Source organism: Bombina bombina, chromosome 4 (genome assembly GCF_027579735.1).
Source record: "Bombina bombina isolate aBomBom1 chromosome 4, aBomBom1.pri, whole genome shotgun sequence".
NCBI classification, from domain to species: Eukaryota; Metazoa; Chordata; class Amphibia; order Anura; family Bombinatoridae; genus Bombina; species Bombina bombina.
Genome location: NC_069502.1, coordinates 686,802,448 through 686,823,734, shown reverse-complemented (window position 1 = coordinate 686,823,734; position 21,287 = coordinate 686,802,448). Strand labels below are relative to the sequence as shown.

General features: G+C 37.0%; 1 protein-coding gene across 1 annotated transcript in view; it reads right to left on the bottom strand.

The window, feature by feature from the left end:
• Positions 1 to 21,287, bottom strand: part of FIG4 (FIG4 phosphoinositide 5-phosphatase) — a 1,077,570-nt gene that overhangs the window by 151,245 nt on the left and 905,038 nt on the right. Inside the window, exon 23 of the mRNA XM_053710848.1 lies at positions 6,008 to 6,094. Coding sequence (XP_053566823.1) covers positions 6,008 to 6,094 — 87 coding nt within the window. The remainder of the gene's footprint in view (positions 1 to 6,007; positions 6,095 to 21,287) is intronic.

Sequence of the window (21,287 nt, the reverse complement as noted above, 5' to 3'; positions counted from 1 at the left end):
TATATATATATATATATATATATATATATAGAGAGAGAGAGAGAGAGAGAGAGAGAGAGAGAGAGAGAGAGAGAGAGAGTCTCACTCTCTGCAACTCATGGATGGGAATTAAAAAATGTAACAGGAGATACAGTAAGGATTGGATTCGGTTATCCAATCAGCCTAAGTTAGCTCACAGAGAGTCCTATTGTTGATAGTATAGAAAGAATATCACTCCATACAATGGAAGTAGTTCATAATCTCAATTACATTAGTCCACAGGGCCAGTGAAAAGCAGTTCCATGCTCTAGCAATGGCTAGTTTTACTGCCATCAGTAGATAAACACAAACATAGCCCTGGCACAAGGCAGCTTCATGGGTTTTAGGGAGTTTGATTTGAAATGTAGGATATGAAAACAAGAACCCCATATGCACCTTCATTTGGCACAGGTCCACAAAATATGCAGTCTCTGACCACCCCACATCCCTTCCAACAAAAAAGCGACACAAACTATTCAAGATTAATAATTCTTAGTAAGATACCAATTTACTAAAATTTTATAGTATGTTTCGTATAAAGTAACACAATGAATCCCTCTTTTAGTGACATTAATAACCCGTTGCCAAGTCTTTATATGTAAAGCCAAATGTAGAATACTTTCCCAGGCCAGCGGTGGACTAGATTTATCTGCTGGTTTGGCTCCTTCCATCAGAATAATGCAATAATAAGGGTTTATATAGTTTGTGACTCTCACGCCTTTTGCACTCCCAAACTGTTTTAACTCTAATGAATTTGGGGTAAAATCCACAACTAATCAAGACACATTTGAGGCATATATATTCAAATATGAAGAGTGTAAGCGGTGGAGAATCTGCACAACGTCTCTCTAAAGGTAAAAAGTGGCCTTTGGAAATTAAATATGAAAACATAGAAACCCCCATGAAAGACCATGTTAGGATGCGAGTCTGGTAAAGCAGCCAGTAAACCTCAAATAGAATGGATGTGTGAAGGGTGTGGGTCTATATCAGAATAATGTCTCTGTTCCCTTAAGCTAAGACATTCTTTAATGATGTAGCAATGACGAATCCCCCATATTAGATCGATCAGGAACAAGTAGTAGGGCAGGGAAGCGTGTTTGATATCTCGTAATCTATAGGCTTGTTGTAGAACTCGACATTGGGAGATACTGTATGTGTCAGCATAGCAGCCTCATATTACCTAAGAACTGAATGGAAAGCAACCCCCCCATGTAGATAAGAGTACTGTAAGGTTCTATGAGCTTTCTTTGGGAGCCTCCCCTGCTATAGATAACTGGACATGATACTTTGGAATTGGAGAAGTGTTTTGGGAGATGAAATTGGAGACATCTAAATAAGTAGGTGTGTTTAGCCAAGAGACTAATTTTTAGGGCAGTTATTTTACCCAATCACTACATGGAGGAAAAATTCCACTTATTTTTGAGTGGAATTATCTTTAATCATCCTGGAAATGTTATTATATATAACTACACCCAAATGTCTAAGTGAGTGAACAAAACATTTAAAGGGGAATGTCTCCTGTAAGGAATGGGGATAAGTATGTTAATCCCCACATAAAGGATTCTGTCTTTAAATAATTTAGTTTATAGAAGGAGAAATCTCCAAACTGTGTTAACGCTTAAAACAAATGAAGAAGGGCATCTAAGGGTCTGGAAGAGCTGGTAGTGCTATTGTCAGAAAATGGTGTGATTTTGTGATTAGTGACAAATAGCATGATACTGTCAGTATTCTGATTTTCCCTGATATGTGCTGCTAAAGGCTCAAAAGCTAAAGAAAAAAGCAGGGGTGAAAGCAGACACCCCTGTCTGGTGCCATTAGAGATCAGAAACCTAGTCCTCTAACTTGAGCAGACGGAGTAGAATAGAAAATACTTATTGGCCTTCTTAATCTCATAAATGCCCCATAATTAATCCCAATGAACTCGATCGAAGGCCTTTTTTAGGCATCTAAGGAAATCACAGAGAAATGCCTACAGAGCCTGGAAGATTCAAGAAAGATGTTAAGTAATTGTCGAGTATTATCAGGGCCCTCTCTATTATAAGCAAACCCCATTTGGTCTAGCTGGACTAGGGAAGTAAGAGGGAGGCTAACATTTTAGAATATATTTTAATATCAATATTTATCAATGAAATAGGCCGGTAACTCTGGAATAAGGTTAAATCCTTCCAAGGTTTAGGGATAGTAATTATAGAGGCTTCTCAAAATTCCTTTCCACTAGCCTAATGAAATATTCTCAGCAATAGCAGAGAGAGTTCTGAACAAAATGTTTTATAAAACATAGCGCTATAGCCATCTCGACCTGGAGATTTAATTAATTTTAATTTCTTTATTATGGATACAACATCACTGATAGTAATAGGGGTGGTGACAGACTCCCTCTGTTCTTCATTAAGACAGGGTAACCTCAATGCCCTGAGGAATTACTGTATATTGGGCTTAGGGGATGCTTCTAGAGAACCACTGCTTTCCAGATTATATAAAGATTTGTAGTATTTTGCAAATCTCTCCCCAAAAAGTTTAGGAGTGCCAACATTTTGGCCTTTGTGTCTAAGTAGGTGAATCCGTGTGACACCAGTGCAACATCGTAATATGTTTGCGAGCCCAATATCTGTATTATTCCCATATAGTAAACAAGTCGCAGAAGGTTTTGCTGCACCCTGCATACTCCAATTCATGAATATGAGACTTTAGTTCTGCAATGTGATTGCTAAGTTGGGGGGATGAACTAGCACAGTTACTTCTCTCCCACTGACTTACTGAAAATGTAAGGCCTTGGGATTTCTTAATAAGAACTTGTTTCTTAAATATATGACCTTGAATAGTTGCCTTTAGAGATCCCCAGAGGGCAAGGTCAGAGACAGAGTTGTTATCATTCGTGAATAATGGCACGTAGCTCTTCATAAAAAGGAATATCAGATAGATTTTGATGCGGCAGACACCACTTGTACCTGGAATACGTCTTACGTAAGACACAAATTTCAGTCAATACACAGCCAAATCTAAAATAATTATATGACAGAAAAATAATCGAATTTAGTGTATGCGTTATGTGAATGCGAAAAGTAGTTGCAATCTCTCTCAGAATATATATAGGATCTTAGGATCTCCAGATATCATAATAGTTATTTTTAAAATAGGAAGTCAAAATTCTCTGCGTGAGCATCTTTACCAGCTGGAATAGTAGACTGTCTATCCCATTTACATTCCTAAAGCATGTAAAAATCTCCCTCCAATAATTGAATGACTGACTATTCTCTTAAGACATTGAGGTTGTTTGGAGCTAGGCAGGTATACGGAAAAAAAAGAGTATGGGGAACATGATCTAATTTGCATATTAAAATAATGTACTTCACTTAGGATTTTTTTCAACATGTATAAATTCATAGGACATTTGTTGGTTTATCATAATTGTAACCCGTCTAGCTTTTTGGTATAATTCGCTCTACAACCAGATATTGCTTATATTTCAATCTGAAAACATCATCTTATTTCCAATGTGTCTGCTGTAAAACTACATCAGGATTAGTCATGAGTAGAGAACGTAGAAGTAAACCCCTCTTAGCAGGGGTGTTGAGTCCCTGGACATTGTGGGTCAAAAATGTAAGTGTAGCCATTAAAGCTGATAGAAAAGATCATTTAGCACTGATGAGCAAGGAGTGAAAAAAAAAAAAGAAAAAAAAAAAAGTGAAACGTGGAAGAAATAGTCTACCTATTGTGAATTCTGGAGTGAGCTCCAAGTAAGTGTGAGAGGTGGAGAAAGTGGTTATAACCTTGATGTAGGCAAATGTGTATGAATAAGATAAGTTATCAAAACTGGTTAATCAAACATTATTCTATCATATGGTAAACTAAAGGAGAGTAACATAGTAACCAGCTGGAGTATAGGTCGACCAAACCAGCTAAAGTTAATAATAAAAAAAATAAAAAAATCACCAGAAAGCGACGTAACCACTAGGGGTAAGGAGAAAAAAGGGAATTGTGGTAAATGTCTATGAATGCATGTATAGGAAAAAAAGGCTGGTGTAGGAGAACGGAACATAAGGAGATAAACAAATATATACAATACCAATAAAACAAAGCATAAGTTAAAATCAACCTACAGCAGTACTGATTAGTAAACATGGAACATCTGGTAGTAAGAGTGCAAACATCACAAGGGTGACATGCATTTAACCAAATAATATTATAGAGTTTGAGCTTAGTAGAATACCTTGAAGCATCATGGAGAACAACTAACACTAAAGAAAATAAGAACAGAAATACATATTCACCCTGTTTCCAAGCTCTCATGCTAAGAGGCAGTAAAATATATTTTCCTATGGCTCTCTGGGATTTAGTACTCCATTCAGGAGCAGATGCTCTCAACTTTGTGTTTACAGTGTTTTGGGGGTGAGGGTCTGCAACGTTTTGGGTTGTTCTGTATAGCTGTTATAGGGATCAGCTTCTTAAAGAGCATATGTGGGTTAATACCTCAGTGCTATAGTAAGCTTATGCAATACATTCTCGATTAGAGAAGCAAGGGGTGGGGCACATCTTAGAGGGGGAGATAATGTGTAGTCAGTAATCTCTGAAATTCTGAGGTAGCAGGAATCATGATGAAATGCTACAATTGAACATTCATGAAACATAATGGAATCAGAAGGATCCATATGAGTTGCAATAAATCGAGTAGAAAAAAATCAGAGCTCAAAGAACCAAAACAAATGATGGAACAAGAAAGGTTAAGGGGTAAAGGAATTTCCTGTTGAACAGTATCAGTGTTTTCTCCAAGTCCTTTCTAATATGCGCACCACTGAGCTGGTTTTATTGACCACCCAGCTAATATTAAAGGGCCATAATACCCAAATGTTGAAACACTTGAAAGTGATGCAGTATAGCTGTAAAAAGCAGACTAGAAAATATCACCTGAACATCTCTATGTAAAAAAGAAAGATATTTTACCTCAAAAGTTTCTCAGTAGCCACATCCCATTGTAAAGGACTTCTAAGCAGCATATCAGTATGTCTGTCCCGGGACAGTCGAAGGGTTGAGCCTCGTGCACTCTCATGTTATTTCCCTATTCAGTGTAAGGAAGTTTACAATGAAATTTCATGACAGTTAAGTTAAATCTCATGAGATTACAGTAAAAGAGTTCATGACCTCAGCACTGCTGATGCTGATTGGCTGCTGTTTCTTCATTTTTTATTTTATTTGTTTACCTGCAGCTGAGCAGCAGTTGAGTATAACTTTTTACACAGAACTTACTCTGCTGAGCTGAGGAAATTGTGGGGTAAAATATCTTCCTTTTTTACATAGAGATGCTCAGGTGATATTTTCCTGTCAGCTTTTTACAGTTATACTGCATCAGTTTCAAGTGATTTAGCATTTGAGTATTATGTCCCTTTAAGCTAATAAAATGTTTCAATATTTATTGCACACATTATCAATAAATATGATTATGTTAATAATCATGCAATCAATTTGTACAGTTTGTGTATTTCCCTTCCCCCTTTTTTGTACCTAAACAAGCTTTCTCTCTTTTATTTAGTTAAAAAAAATCATTTACAGTTATTTACAATGTGTTGCTTTGTATTGCAATAAATATTTCCATCCCCTAAACTCAAATTCAGACAAACCAATATGTGAAGAAAAGCATAAAATGTATTTTTTAATGTCAGAGATCGTTACAAATGTCCATTAAGAAGTAAGGGCTAATAAGGATTGTTGCTAACACATAGTTAATTACACTGTACTAGAAAAGGAAAACACATTTTTCATAGAGGCATATACAAAATTTTGACATGCATCACATATTAAAATAGAGTTGAGTAGGATTAATCTATGGGACAAATTATGATACAAAAAAACCTTTTCTCATATAACTTTGGGGTTCATGTGCAAGTTTTCTCATCTATGGAGGGATGAACAACAAAACATGCGTAGACACAAATGCAAATATGCAAATTAGATTAATGAGCGCTATAAATAAGTAGAAAGAAATAACACTTACAGTTTTGTGATTGTATCCCAAGGCTTTGTGCTCATCCGCGATATTCTCTTGTCTTGCCTATGCTGACAGAGACCCAAATGTACAAATCTATAGAAAAAAAAAACCCAGCAAGTTTAAAATTCCCATAAAAAAAAATCTTTAACTTATAGTTAGCAATTTCTTCATTGCACTAACTGGAGTTCTCATGAAAAAGAAAGAATTGAAATGAAAAAGCTTTATACTCAACTTTGCTACATGGATTAACCCCTTAATGACCACTTTTCCATTTTCTGTCCGTTTGGGACCAAGGCTATTTTTACATTTTTGCGGTGTTTGTGTTTAGCTGTAATTTTCCTCTTACTCATTTACTGTACCCACACATATTATATACCATTTTTCTCGCCATTAAATGGACTTTCTAAAGATACCAATATTTTCATCATATCTTATAATTTACTGTAAAAAAAATTATAAAATATGAGGAAAAATTGAAAAAAACCCCCACTTTTTCTAACTTTGACCCCCAAAATCTGTTACATATCTACAACCACCAAAAAACACCTATGCTAAATAGTTTCTAAATATTATCCTGAGTTTAGAAATACCCAATGTTTACATGTTCTTTGCTTTTTTTGCAAGTTATAGGGAAATAAATACAAGTAGCACTTTGCTATTTCCAAACCATTTTTTTTTCAAAATTAGCACTAGTTACATTAGAACACTGATATCTTTCAGGAATCTCTGAATATCCATTGACATGTATATATATATATATTTTTAGTAGACATCCCAAAGTATTGATCTAGGCCCATTTTGGTATATTTCATGGCACCATTTCACCGCCAAATGCGATCAAATAAAAAAAATTGTTCACTTTTTCACAAATTTTTTCACAAACTTTAGGTTTCTCACTGAAATTATTTACAAACAGCTTGTGCAATTATGGCACAAATGGTTGTAAATTCTTCTCTGGGATCCCCTTTGTTCAGAAATAGCATACTTATATGGCTTTGGTGTTGCTTTTTGGTAATTAGAATGCCACGAAATGCCACTGCGCACCACACGTGTATTATGCCCAGCAGTGAAGGGGTTAATTAGGGAGCATGTAGGGAGCTTTTTGGGGTAATTTTAGCTTTAGTGTAGTGTAGCAGACAACCCCAAGTATTGATCTAGGCCCATTTTGGTATATTTCATGCCACCATTTCACCGCCAAATGCGATCAAATTAAAAAAAACGTAAAATATTTCAAAATTTTAGGTTTCTCACTGAAATCATTTACAAACAGCTTGTGCAGTTATGGCACAAATGGTTGTAAATGCTTCTCTGGGATCCCCTTTGTTCAGAAATAGCAGACATATATGGCTTTGGCGTTGCTTTTTGGTATTTTGAAGGCTGCTAAATGCCGCTGCGCATCACACGTGTATTATGGCTAGCAGTGAAGGGGTTAATTAGGTAGCTTGTAGGGAGCTTGCAGGGTTAATATTAGATTTAGTGTAGAGCTCAGCCTCCCACCTGAAACATCAGACCCCCTGATCCCTCCCAAACAGCTCTCTTCCCTCCCCCACCCCACAGTTGTCCCCGCCATCTTAAGTACTGGCAGAAAGTCTGCCAGTACTAAAATAAAAGCTATATTTGTATTTTTTGGTGGTTTTTTTTTTAAAGCATATTTACATATGCTGTTGTGTACTATCCCCCCTTAGCCCCCAATGTCACTGATCCCCCCCAAACAGCTCTATAACCCTCCCACTCTAACTTAATGGGCGCCATCTTGGGTACTGGCAGCTGTCTGCCAGTACCCAGTTTAGAAGAAAAAATGTATTTGTTTTACATTTTTTAGACTTTTCTGTAGTGTAGCTTCCCCCCCACACAAAAACCAACCCCCCACCCCTCCACGATCTCTTTTTGTGTTTAATTTTTTTTGTGCTTAGGCCACTTAACATTTAACTTTTTATTCATTTTCCGTAGTGTAGCGGTTCCCACCCGCTCCCGCCCCGTGCACGCGCCCGCCCGCCACCCTCCGTGCACGCGCGCGCGTCCGTGTGCGCCCCCGACGGTCCCGGCCCCGATCCCGCCCCCCTCGACGTCACACCGATGGCCGCCCACCCGCCTCCCAAGTCGGCTCCCACCCACCAACGATACCGGCCATCGATGTCCGGTGCAGAGAGGGCCACAGAGTGGCTCTCTCTGCATCGGATGGCCATGTAAGGTTATTGCAGGATGCCTCCATATCGAGGCATCACTGCAATAACCGGAAAGCAGCTGGAAGCGAGCAGGATCGCTTCCAGCTGCTTTCCACACCGAGGACGTGCAGGGTACGTCCTCAGGCGTTAACTGCCTTTTTTTTGAGGACGTACCCTGCACGTCCTCGGTCATTAAGGGGTTAATGATACTCATTCAGTTACATAAAAGAAAAAAGAAGAAAAATTATGTTTTCCCTAATGCCATGACATAATAGTAGCAGTGTATTTTTTTTTTTAATTGTTATCAAAATTAAAAATTATTTACAATACATCAATGCATCATCTTTCACATACTATAATGATCTTTGTCCATTTGCTCAACCATTTTAATACACATACATTTTATAAGCATAATATTGAGGTTATTCCCACCTCATTCTAGTCATGGGTGCCGCATTTTGAAATCTGTCTTTGCATATGTGCAGCAACTCTAGTTTAGATACCTGAAGTGTAACCTAGGTTACAAAATGGCAGCAACCATAATTTGAGGGGTGCATTAAATGTATTAAGGGCCAGATTACAAGTTAAGGGCAAAATATTGCTTCTGCAAAAGCGATATTTGTGCTCAACTGATTAATACCAGCGCACCGCAAATGTGCGCAGGTATTACAAGTGAGGTGCAATGTGAAGATTCTCATGCCATGAGATTTGAGGGGTAGGACCTTTTCTTCCTCAAGCTAAGAAGTCTAAGGGTAATCATAGAGCTTCTAACCATTTTTGTTCCTATTATCAATTTAAGAACCAAAAGTTCTCCTCTGTTTCTTCTTCACAAATGTTGGGTTCTTCCAGTTTTATTCAACCAGAGCATGGTTGGAAAGTAAATTTTCTGTTCCCTCAGTCCAGGATTACTTTTCTGGGTTTGATAAAGGATTCAGTTTACATGAGACTTTACTGGACAGAACAGAGAAGGCTAAAGTTACTCTCAGCTTGTGTAAATCTTAAATCAGTCCCTTCTCCTGAAAAGAGAGACTTATCAAGTCACACAATTTTACAGCAGTGGCTTACATCAAACATCAGGAGGAACTTGCAGTTCCCTGGTTTCACGAATTCTGACTTGGGTAGAGTGCAATTCCTGTATAATTTCTGCAGTACATATTGCAGGGGTGAGCAATTGGGAAACAGAATTTTTCAGCTATCAATTCCTTCACCCAGGGGAATGGGAAAGTTTTCACTCAGATTGTACATCTGTGGGATCTCTTTGAAGTGGATCTGATGGCTTCTCGTTTGAACAAAAAGCTCCCCATATATTTTGTGAGGTCTAGCAATCCTCAGGCAGAGTTTGTAGATGCTCTTTGGTTGTTTCGTCTGGCCTACCTTTCTCCTGCTCTTGTTCTGTTACCAAGAGTGATAGCCAGGATCAAGCAGGAGGTGTCATCAGCAATCCTGACTGGTCCAGCTTTGCCTCACAGGTCTTGGTTTGCGGATCTGGTGCAGACGTCCAGTTCTCCTCCATAGCCTCTTCCTCTGCATCACAACTTTCTGTCTCAAGGTCCAATTTTTCATCAGGATTTAAAAATCTCTAAACTTGATGGAGATTAAAAATTTAGTTTTAAGGCAGAGAGATTTTTCTAGTTCTGTTACAAGGAATATTTATCACAAGGTTTAGAAGGCTTTTATTTCCTGGTGTGTGTAACATGGTTTCAGTTGGCACTCTTTTAGAATTCCTAGAATTCTTAAATTTCTTTAGGATGGTTTGGATAAGGGTTTATCTGCTAGTTCTTTAAACGGCCAAATTTCAGCTTTTTCTGTCTTGGATATTCAGAGTTTTGTCCTGGCTTTAATCAGGATTAAACCAGTGATTAAACCAATTTCTCCTCCATCAAATCTTAATTTGATTTTAAGAATTTTGCAGGTTCCTCCTCTTCTGCTCGAAGAGTTTCTTAATTGTCTGCTCTCTGTTGTGAGCCTATTTATTTTGTTTTTCAAACTAGGACAAATCAGTATTATATTGACAAAAACTGTACATCTGATTAGCAATTTTTGTGGATATTGACTTTGATGAGTCTCCTAGGTGGAGTTCAGAGCTAGAATATTAAAATTTAACTTTTATTCAAAATTATTAAAATATATTACAAACACACAAAGACAAAAACTTTAAAAATTATTGTCTGCTGTTGAGATTGTTTTCTTTATTAAGTGAATTCTCAATAGGACTAAGCTTGTAACATATGAGTTATGAACTATAGTGATAGACTTATCTATAGTTTAATGTTTCATTACATAGCATGATCACTGGTTTATCTTGAGATCTGAGTAGATAGTTTACTAGTGTAGGTTCTTGGGTAGCTCAGATGTCAATCGTCTAATGTAATGTTAGAGTTAGAGCGAAGTGAGTATTGCTACCCTTCACCCTATATTCCCATTAAAGTGGAGCACTATATCTGAGAGGATGTCGCCAACCTTAATATGACCTACAAATCTTAATATTAAGGTTGGCAACATCCTCTCAGATATAGTGCTCCACTTTAATGGGAATATAGGGTGAAGGGTAGCAATACTCACTTTGCTCTAACTCTAACATTACATTAGACAATTGACATCTGAGCAACCCAAGAACCTACACTAGTAAACTATCTACTCAGATCTCAAGATAAACCAGTGATCATGCTATGAATGAAACATTAAACTATAGATAAGTCTATCACTATAGTTCATAACTCATATGTTACAAGCTTAGTCCTATTGAGAATTCACTTAATAAAGAAAACAATCTCAACAGCAGACTATAATTTTAAAAGTTTTTGTCTTTGTGTGTTTGTAATATATTTTAATAATTTTGAATAAAAGTTAAATTTTAATATTCTAGCTCTGAACTCATCCTAGGAGTCTCATCAAAGTCAATATCCACAAAAATTCTATCTCAGGAATGTGAGTGCTAATCAGATGTACAGTTTTTGTCAGTATAATACTGATTTGTCCTAGTTTGAAATTAAAGTACATAGCACCCCACCTCTCTCTTTACTATATAACCCAGCCACAATACTTAGCTGGCTTATTCAGAGAAAATAAAATTCCTGTATCATAATAATAGTAGTGCCTTAGTACACCTCTTTTTCTCGTTGTTTGTTATTTTGTTTTTCATCAGGATAAGGCAGTTTTGAGAACTTCTGATAACTTCAAACATGAGATTGTTTTTCCCTATTTTTGCCCTAATCCAAAGAATCCTAAAAAGAGCTTCTTCATAATTTGAATGCGGTCAAATTGTTTTTGCAGTCTACTAAGGATTTAGACAGTCTTCTAGCCTGTTTGCTTATTTTTCTGGTTCAAGAAAGGGTCTCGTTAGCCCCTTGGTTGAAGCTTTTGATGCATAAAGCTTACTTGGAGGCGGGTCAATCTACTCCTAAATGGATTACTGACCATTCTACCATTTCAGGTACTACTTCATGGGATTTGAGAATGAGACCTCAGTGCTACTTGGTCTTCCTTACATACTTTTAAATTCTACCATTTTGATGTTTTTGCTTCTTCTTTTGATAGGAAAGTCCACCAGACAGTTGTTGTTTCTGGGCATTATACATTATTGTATATGTACATCTCTGCATGAAAACAAAACATAATTTATGCCTACATGATAAATTAATTTCTTTCATGGTGGTGAAAGTCTACAATCCATTACTCCTTGGAATTACTCTTCTTGGCCAACAGGAGGCGGCAAAGATTCCCAAACCTTAAGAGCTCTGCAAAACCCCTCCCACCTTACTAGAAACTAGTCTGACGTATAGCCAAGCAAGAAAGGTAGGAAAAGTAATGATCAAAAAAGGAGCAGGACAAAAAGAAAAAAAAAAGATACCACCAGAAGAAAAACAGGATGGGTCTCATGGGCTATCATCACCATGAAATAAATGAATTTATCAGATAAGCATAAATTATGTTTTCTTTCATACAGTTAGTGAGAATACACGCTCCATTACTCATAGGAAACAAATAAACCCCCTCTGAGGAAGCGTTTTTTGTGAAACGCGCGTCAGGCATTCTTGTGGAGAAGCTTTGTCTTTCCTTTATTTTAATTTGCTAAGCCTCGTTGTTAATAATCTACTGGTTAACTCATTTTAGTTACAAGCCGATCAGTATACTGTTTAAAAATATAAACTAGGATAATTTAATTACAGCCCTCGGATTGTAAGGGCTTAATTTAGAACTACTATGGTACTGCTAGGTGTTACAATTTAAATTTCTAATCTGAGTTCTAGAAATCATATGGGAATTTATACCCCAACTGGGCTTAGTGGTTTTAACGTTAGCTAAAGCTATTGTATGTGTGGCAGTTTTTTTTTTAATAAAGATATAAGTATGAATGTATGAAATTTATAATTTAAATACTGACTGTGATCTTTAGGGCAGAGTTTCAAACTGGAACACAGATTAGAGCATACTATATACAATTGTATAATCTATTACAATTACTTTGTTGTGTTCTGCTTTTTTTGCTCTATATCTGTGGCAGGTAATTAAATTTCAATAATACAAGATTGACCTTATATGTAATAATAATATATAGGTTTCCTGTTAACTTACTCTCTAGCCGCTTCCCCCACCCTTGATTATATATAAACCCAAGCAGTGATGAGGGAAGGACAAGCATGATATAAAATCCTGTAAAGTTTATCTATTGTCCACCCCCCCCCCCCCAATACTTAGACTCTTTATTTTTTCTATTATGCAAAACAAAAAAAAAACATATGCAAACAGAACCTAACAAAAAAACAACATGAACCAGAAACAGCAGCCTGAAGGCCTTTCCTACAAAATGGCTGTTTTAGAAGACGTAAAAAACATTAAAATGGTAAAATTTAGTAAAAGTTTGTAAAAAAGACCAAATAACTGCTTTGCAAATTTGATCCTCAGAGGCTTCATTCTTAATAGCTCAAGATGCTGAAACTGATCTGGTAGTATGGGCAGTAATCCATTTAGGAGGAGACTCACCCACCTCCAAGTAAGCCTTCTTAATCAAAAGCTTAAGCCAGGACTCCAAAGAAACAGACATAGCTTTCTGCCCTATTCTAGAACAAGAAAAATGAATGAACAAACCCAGAGGCGTAACTAGAAACCACAGGACCCGGGTGCAATAATCTAAGAATCCCCCCCCCAAAAAAAAAGGTGAAATTGATAAATATCTTTTCTTTTTTTTAACATTTAATACAGAAAAAAAATGTGAATCAAATAACATGTCTGCAAAAGGAGGTACCCTGTGCCCACAGTCTGTGAGATGGTCTCCCCCCTACTACTGAATATAGTGAGTTAGCGACACAGTCTATAATCTGCCGGTGAGAAGGCTGGCCTGACCCTTCCCGCCCCTGTACTTTATAAAGTGACCACAGCAGTCTGTGACATGGTCCAGCCCCCCCGTACTGTACATAATGGTACTGTATAGTGACACTGTTTACCCCATGCTGTAGTAACAAGGTCTGTAATTTGCTGGTTCCACAAACATACACATACATGCATAAATACACACACAGTCACATAAATACATATACACACACACACACACACAAACACCAATTGGTAAAACAGAAACACTAACCTCTGTAGTCAGAGACAGAGACACTAGTGAAGCATCACATCACACTCACATGATATCAGTGCAGGCAGTGGCAGGTCAACATTTTTATTGACCTGCCCCTAAACAAACCAACTAGAAGTTTGTCTGAAATCCTTAGTAGCCTACAAATAGTGCTTTAAAGCTCTAGCAACATTCAGATAATGGAGAATTCTTGGGACTACGACAAAAAAGATGAACAACAATTTCCTTACTCATGTTGTTCGAAGACACTTCTTTAAGTAGGAAATCAAACTTACTTCTCAAAACTGCCTTATCCTGATGAAAAATAAGATGAGGAGGATCAAAAGAAAGGGCAAACAATTCAGAGACTCTCATAGCAGAAGAGATAACAAAAATAAACAAAACCTTCCAAGATAAAAGCTTGATATCCACCTTATGCATGGGCTCCAATGGAGCCTGCAAAACCTTTAAAAACAGATTAAGGTCCCCTGTAAGAGAAATCAGCTCAATAACAGGCTTAATCCTGAACACTTATGAAACTTCTTATGAAACATAACTGAAAGAGCCGAAATCTAACCTCTAAGAGAACTGGTGGATAAACCCATGTCCAAACCATCCTGAAGAAACTGCAAAATCCTAGGAATTCTAAAATAATGGCAGGAAAAACCATGAACTGAATACCAAGAAACAAACGCCTTCCAAACCTTATGCTAGATCTTCCTAGTCACAGGTTTATGAACCAGAACCAAAGTCTCAATAATGGATTAAGAAAAACCACTCTGTCTAAGAGTTAACCATTCAATCTCCATGCCATCAAGCTTAGAGATCCTGATGAAAAAAGGTACCTTGAGAAGATATTGACGCAAAGGAAGAGGCCATTGTGGACAACTGGACATCTGAACCAGATCTGCAAACCAAGTCCTGCGATGCTAGATGCCAGGTTAGAGCAATCAATATCCTTAGCAGAAGAACCAGACGAGGAAATATATAAGACAAAAAAGACCATGAAGCTACTAGAGCATCCACTAACTCTGCCTGAGGATTCCTGAAACTTGCAAAGCACCTGGGATGTTTGTTGTTCAAATGAGAATCCATCAGATCCATCTCTGGGAGACCCCAAAGACCTACAATCTGAATGAAAACATCCAGATGAAGAGACAATTCCCCTGGATGCAGGGATTGACGATTGAGAAAATCTGCCTCCAATTTGGCCACCCCTGGGATATGGACTACAGAGATTAGACAACATGTGTCCTCTGCCCAATAAAGAATCTGAGATAATTCCCATGGCTAAGGAACAGCGAAATCTCACCTGATTATTGATATATGCCACTACCATAACATTGTCTGACTGAAAACATTTTTTTTTCTTACATTTATACATTTCAAACTTCAAAATGATATCTGTTTAGACCTTACAATGATTTATGCACCTGTAGGGCTTTACCTTGATTCTCATAGGTATGACATTTTTTATGATAAAAAAAAACAATATTAAAGCACTATTATTGTGTAAGACATGAAAAAAATAATGTAATGTAAGAATATTCATAAAGGTGTTTATAAATGCATTACTCTCATGTGAGTAAGTAGAATGTCATTGTTTTTGGAACAACTTGATCAGCAAACATTCTTGGGGCGCGATCCGATATAGATCGCAATTTGCGGCGCAAGCGAGGGAACCGGCGTCGCCCGCAGTTTCAGCTCGCAACTCGAGCTATCCCATATAAGTCGCCGTCAGATGCTAACGTGCCGTAAGTCTCACAAACCAGCGATGTCCAGAAATCTGCGCAAGTACAAATTTCTGGCGTCGCCAGTGACTTGCGGCACGTTAGAAACTGCCGGCGCCTATAAAACCTGACTAAAGTCTAAAACACCCGCACTGTCTAACACGCCTCCCTAACATAGCCCGCACTGTCTAACACGCCTCCCTAACATAGCCCGACACGTCTAACCCTCTATCCGCTATCCCCCCTCACTATCCTAACAATAAAAAAGCTATTAACCCCTAAACCGCCGCTCCCGTACCCCGCCGCCAGCTATATTATATCTATAACCCCCTAAAGTGAGCCCCTAACACCGCCGCCATCTATATTAAAATTATTAACCCCTAATGTAAGCCCCTTACACCGCCGCCATCTCTATTAAAATGATTAACCCCTAATTTAATCTACCTACCCCGCCGCCAGCTATGTTATCTATATTAACCCTAAGTATATTATAGTTAATATAGTTATTACATTATATATATTAACTATATTAACCCTAATTATATTAGGGTTAATATAGTTAATATAGTTACTATAGTATTTATATTAACTATATTAACTCTATCTAACCCTAACACCCCTAACTAAATTTATATTAAATTAATCTAATTCATTTATAAACTAAAATATTCCTATTTAAATCTAAATACTTACCTATAAAATAAACCCTAAGATAGCTACAATATAATTAATAATTACATTGTAGCTATGTTAGGGTTAATATTTATTTTACAGGTAAATAGTTAATTATTTTAACTAGGTATAATAGATATTAAATAGTTATTAACTATTTAATATCTACCTAGTTAAAATAATTTCCCAATTACCTGTACGTCGCCGGAGGAAGAATTCTTCTTTGCCGCTTGGAGGAAGACATCGCCCGGATCGGATCAGGAGTTCGGCCCGGTGTGGTGAAGACAAGGTAGGGAGATCTTCAGGGGGGTAGTGTTAGGCTTTTTTAAGGGGGGTTTGGGTGGGTTTAGAATAGGGGTATGTGGGTGGTGGGTTGTAATGGGGGGGGGGGGGATTGTATTTGTTGTATGCAAAAGAGCTGAATTCTTTGGGGCATGCCCCACAAAAGGCCCTTTTAAGGGCTGGTAAGGTAAAGAGCTTTGAAATTTGTTTAATTTAGAATAGGGCAGGGAATTTTTTTTATTTTGGGGGTTTATTATTTATTAGGGGGCTTAGAATAGGTGTAATTAGCTTAAAAATCTTGTAATCTTTTTTTTATTTTTTGTAATTTAGTGTTTGTTTTTTTTTGTAATTTAGTTTAGTTAATTTAATTGTATTTTTAGATAGATGTTTGTAGTTTATTAAATTTATTGATAGTGTAGGTGTATTTGTAACTTAGGTTAGGATTTATTTTACAGGTAATTGGGTAATTATTTTAACTAGGTAGATATTAAATAGTTAATAACTATTTAATATCTATTATACCTAGTTAAAATAATTAACTATTTACCTGTAAAATAAATATTAACCCTAACATAGCTACAATGTAATTATTAATTATATTGTAGCTATCTTAGGGTTTATTTTATAGGTAAGTATTTAGATTTAAATAGGAATATTTTAGTTTATAAATGAATTAGATTAATTTAATATAAATTTAGTTAGGGGTGTTAGGGTTAGATAGAGTTAATATAGTTAATATAAATACTATAGTAACTATATTAACCCTAATATAATTAGGGTTAATATAGTTAATATATATAATGTAATAACTATATTAACTATAATATACTTAGGGTTAATATAGATAACATAGCTGGCGGCGGGGTAGGTAGATTAAATTAGGGGTTAATAATTTTTATATTGGTGGCGGCGGTGTAAGGGGTCAGATTAGGGGATAGATAAAGTAGATGACAGCGGTGTAAGGGGTTCTAATTAGGGGATAGATAAGGTAGATGGCGGCGGTTTTAGGGGCTCACAGTAGGGGGTTAGTTTATGTAGATGGCGGCGGGGTCCGGGAGCGGCGGTTTAGGGGGTAATAACTTTATTAGGGATTTCGGGGGGGGGGGGGGTGGATCGCGGTTGACAGGGAGATAGACATTGCGCATGCGTTAGGTGTTAGCTTTATTTTAGAAGATCGCGGTTGACAGGGAGATAGACATTGCGCATGCGTTAGGTGTTAGGTTTATTTTAGCAGCCAGTTTAGGGAGTTACGGGGCTCCAATAGTCAGCGTAAGGCTTCTTACGGCTGCTTTTTGTGGCGAGGTGAAAATGGAGTAAGTTTTCTCCATTTTCGCCACGTAAGTCCTTACGCTGCATATTGGATACCAAACTGCGCTGGTTTGGTATACCTGCCTATGGCCCAAAAAACTACGGGCGACGGCAGAAATATACGCGCGTAACTTCTAGGTTACGCCGTATATGTGATACCAAATCAGCGTAAATATTGGCGTCGCCGGCTTTTGCGGGCGATGCTTTATATCGGATCGACCCCTTGATGTTTAACGTTATAACAGTTTCTTATCTTCATAATGTGGCATATTGTGTTTCTAATAGAATTTTATATTTCCTATCCTCAGTAACTTGTTCTGCTTCTTTTGAAGAAAAAAAAAAAAGTAATTTTTTGAAATTACTTTTTAAAATCCTTCTTAGGCTATATTTGAAAATGGCATAAAAATATTGTTTTACAGTGTACAAATGATGTGTTCTATAAAATGCCACGTTTATTATTTTTCATTTCATATCACGAACTAGGTGAACTTGGGCTACAGTATAAAATTTACATTTGTGTGGGATAATCACAATACATCCAAAGTACACAAATGGTGCATAATATTGAACAAACCATTGTTCGTAAATGAAAGGCTACTGCTTAGTTATGTTACCAACAATAAATGTATTCAAGTTTGTGCTTCTTTGGTAACAGGATGGAGCCAAATAAGGGAAAATCATATTCATCTGTACTCATTTAGAGCGCACATATTCATCTGTACTCATTGAGAGCGCACATATTCATCTGTACTCATTTAGAGCGCTCATATTCATCTGTACTCATTTAGAGCGCATATACTCATCTGTACTCATTTAGAGTGCATATATTCATCTGTACTTATTTAGAGCGCTCATATTCATCTGTACTCATTTAGAGCGCTCATATTCATCTGTACTCATTGAGAGTGCTCATATTCATCTGTACTCATTTAGAGCGCTCATATTCATCTGTACTCATTGAGAGCGCACATATTCATCTGTACTCATTGAGAGCGCTCATATTCATCTGTACTCATTTAGAGCGCATATATTCATCTGTACTCATTTAGAGTGCACATATTCATCTGTACTCATTTAGAGTGCACATATTCATCTGTACTCATTTAGAGCGCTCATATTCATCTGTACTCAGTAGTTACCTTGTTCACTACTGCAGTACCCAATACATACAATTGAACAGTAAATCAGTCACTTATTCTAGAACTTGGCCTGCTACTGCCAAGCCTTTCCCAGGAGTTCATGATCTTCTTTTAACTTATCTTTCTGCATAAAAAAGGGACTGGTGAGTTTTTAGTCAGTTCTTAAAAAAAAGTTTTCCAAAGTAAAATCCTGCTTTTTAACCGGTTTTGTTTTTAAGGTCTATCAAGATATCTAATTTTAAGGTTCTTAACAAGCTGTCAACAGGAGTACCTTGATCTTTGATCACATAAATGTTGAGAATTGAATAATTCACACATCTGGTCAAAGAGATTAGCACAAGCATCTTCTCCAAAAACCTCTCAGTGTAAGGATCTGGGGTGGATAATGTCACTATTATCCAAGGTGGGGGGGGGGGTACATTTTGTCAGTGTTTCTCACTGAATCCTTTTGCTCAAAAACTGTTACACTAGAGTAGTGCAGAAGTATCAAGAAATTAGAACATCTGTCCTGAGGTTCCCTCCTCCATGTAGGTCCCTACATCTGGTGTAAGAAGGGTAGAAGGTTGTCATTATATGACTCTTATTAAGCAATTTTTAGCAACTACTTCATGATTTCTCATTTAATGGCACATAACTTTCAAATAGTAACAGTAGGGCTGCTGATAGTTTACGTCTTCTATGCTATTTACTGCACGTCAGTTTTAATCAAAGCCATAGTCAATTATATGCTTTCCTAGTCCTTTAATATCAAATATTTCTAATTCTGTGCCTGATAAATATTCTAGTTAGCTGGACGTGGTAGTGTAAGTACTACTCTACTTTTTTGGAGTGCTGCCTCCCTTTATTTTTTTCTATAGCACATGGAAACTTCTGGGATCTAAAAGGGGAAGATTTAAAAGGCATTGCATCCTGCACTGGAACTATTGTTTAGATTATTTGGGCAAAGTTTACAGCCCTGTAGAGTAATCCTAGGTCCTCATAAGAGTCAGAGCATGCATGACATCTATGATCCAACATTAATACCCCAGTACAGTGTACCTAAGTAGCCCCACTTACCCCAGATCTTTGTCAGTCACATTTCAAAGACTATGTTGCTCTTTGTGTAATAATTTAGTGTCCACAGACATTGGAATTTGTAAGAATTAATTATTCAAATGTCATTTCATGGACAAATGACCCTTCCTCAGATCATTTATCCCCAAATGCATTACTTGAGTAAAGTGTTTAATTATTATAAATTCCAGTAGGTGTGAACATTTTCTACATTATTATAATCTACTGACCCTACTGGGCATTCTACAACTTGATTAAAGTGCTGATCCTATAGAGGATTTTTGTCATTTATGTAGAAATGACTCTACCTCTCTCACATAAGGCATGGGCAGAATTTTGGATTTGGCATTTTGTTTGCTAAACGAGTGCCAAATATTGCCGCAAGCAGTGATATTTGGGTATTTTCAATGCCAGATATATCAGTGTGAAAGTGAAACACACAAAGATCTGTGTAAATCCATACTTATATATTCAGCGCCAAAAATAGCCGCTGCCTGCTGCCATATTCACCATTTGTTTACCAAATAAATTCCGAATACAAAGTTTCACCCATGCCTACTAAAAAATAAAGGAAAAGCTCAATCAAACCTCAGAATCTATCCTTTTAGTAAGTTTGTGTAAACTCACCTCTGGGTAATTTCAAACTATATGAATGCTTAGGGGCCTTAGCTGCAATGCTTAACCCCTTAAAGGGACATGAAACCTAAATTTTTTCTTTGATTTAGGTAGAGCATACAATTTTAAACATCTTTCCAAAATACTTATATTATTTAATTTGCTTCCTTCTCTTGTTATCCTTTGCTAAAAGGTTTATCTAGGTAAGCTCAGGAGCAGCAAAGAACCTAGGTTCTAGCTGCTGATTGGTGGCTGCATATATAAACCGATTGTCATTGGCTCACTCGTGTGTTCAGTTAGAAACCAGTAGTGCACAGCTGCTCCTTCAACAAATGATACCTAGAGAATGAAACACATTTGATAATTAAAGTAAATTGGAAAGTTGTTTAAAATTGCATGTTCTACCTAAATCATGAAAGAAAAATTTGGGTTTCATGTCCCTGTCCGGGCATTTCAAACTAAAACTTCCCCAAAAGACCAGAGCATTTTTATCATTTTTGCCATCACTACATTTAAACAGAAATAGAGCCTTTTTTATATTTACCTATTAACACTATAATTTTTTTTGTAATTAGAAGTCCGCCAATTGCCGCTGCGCACCACACTTTTATTATTGTAAGATTAATTTTAGCTTTGGTGTAGAGATCAGCCTCCCACCTGACACTTCTCACCCCCTGATCCCTCTCAATCAGCTCTTTTCCCTCCCCCACCCCCCAATGGTGACTGCTATCTTTACTGCTTTCAGACAGTCTGCCAGTA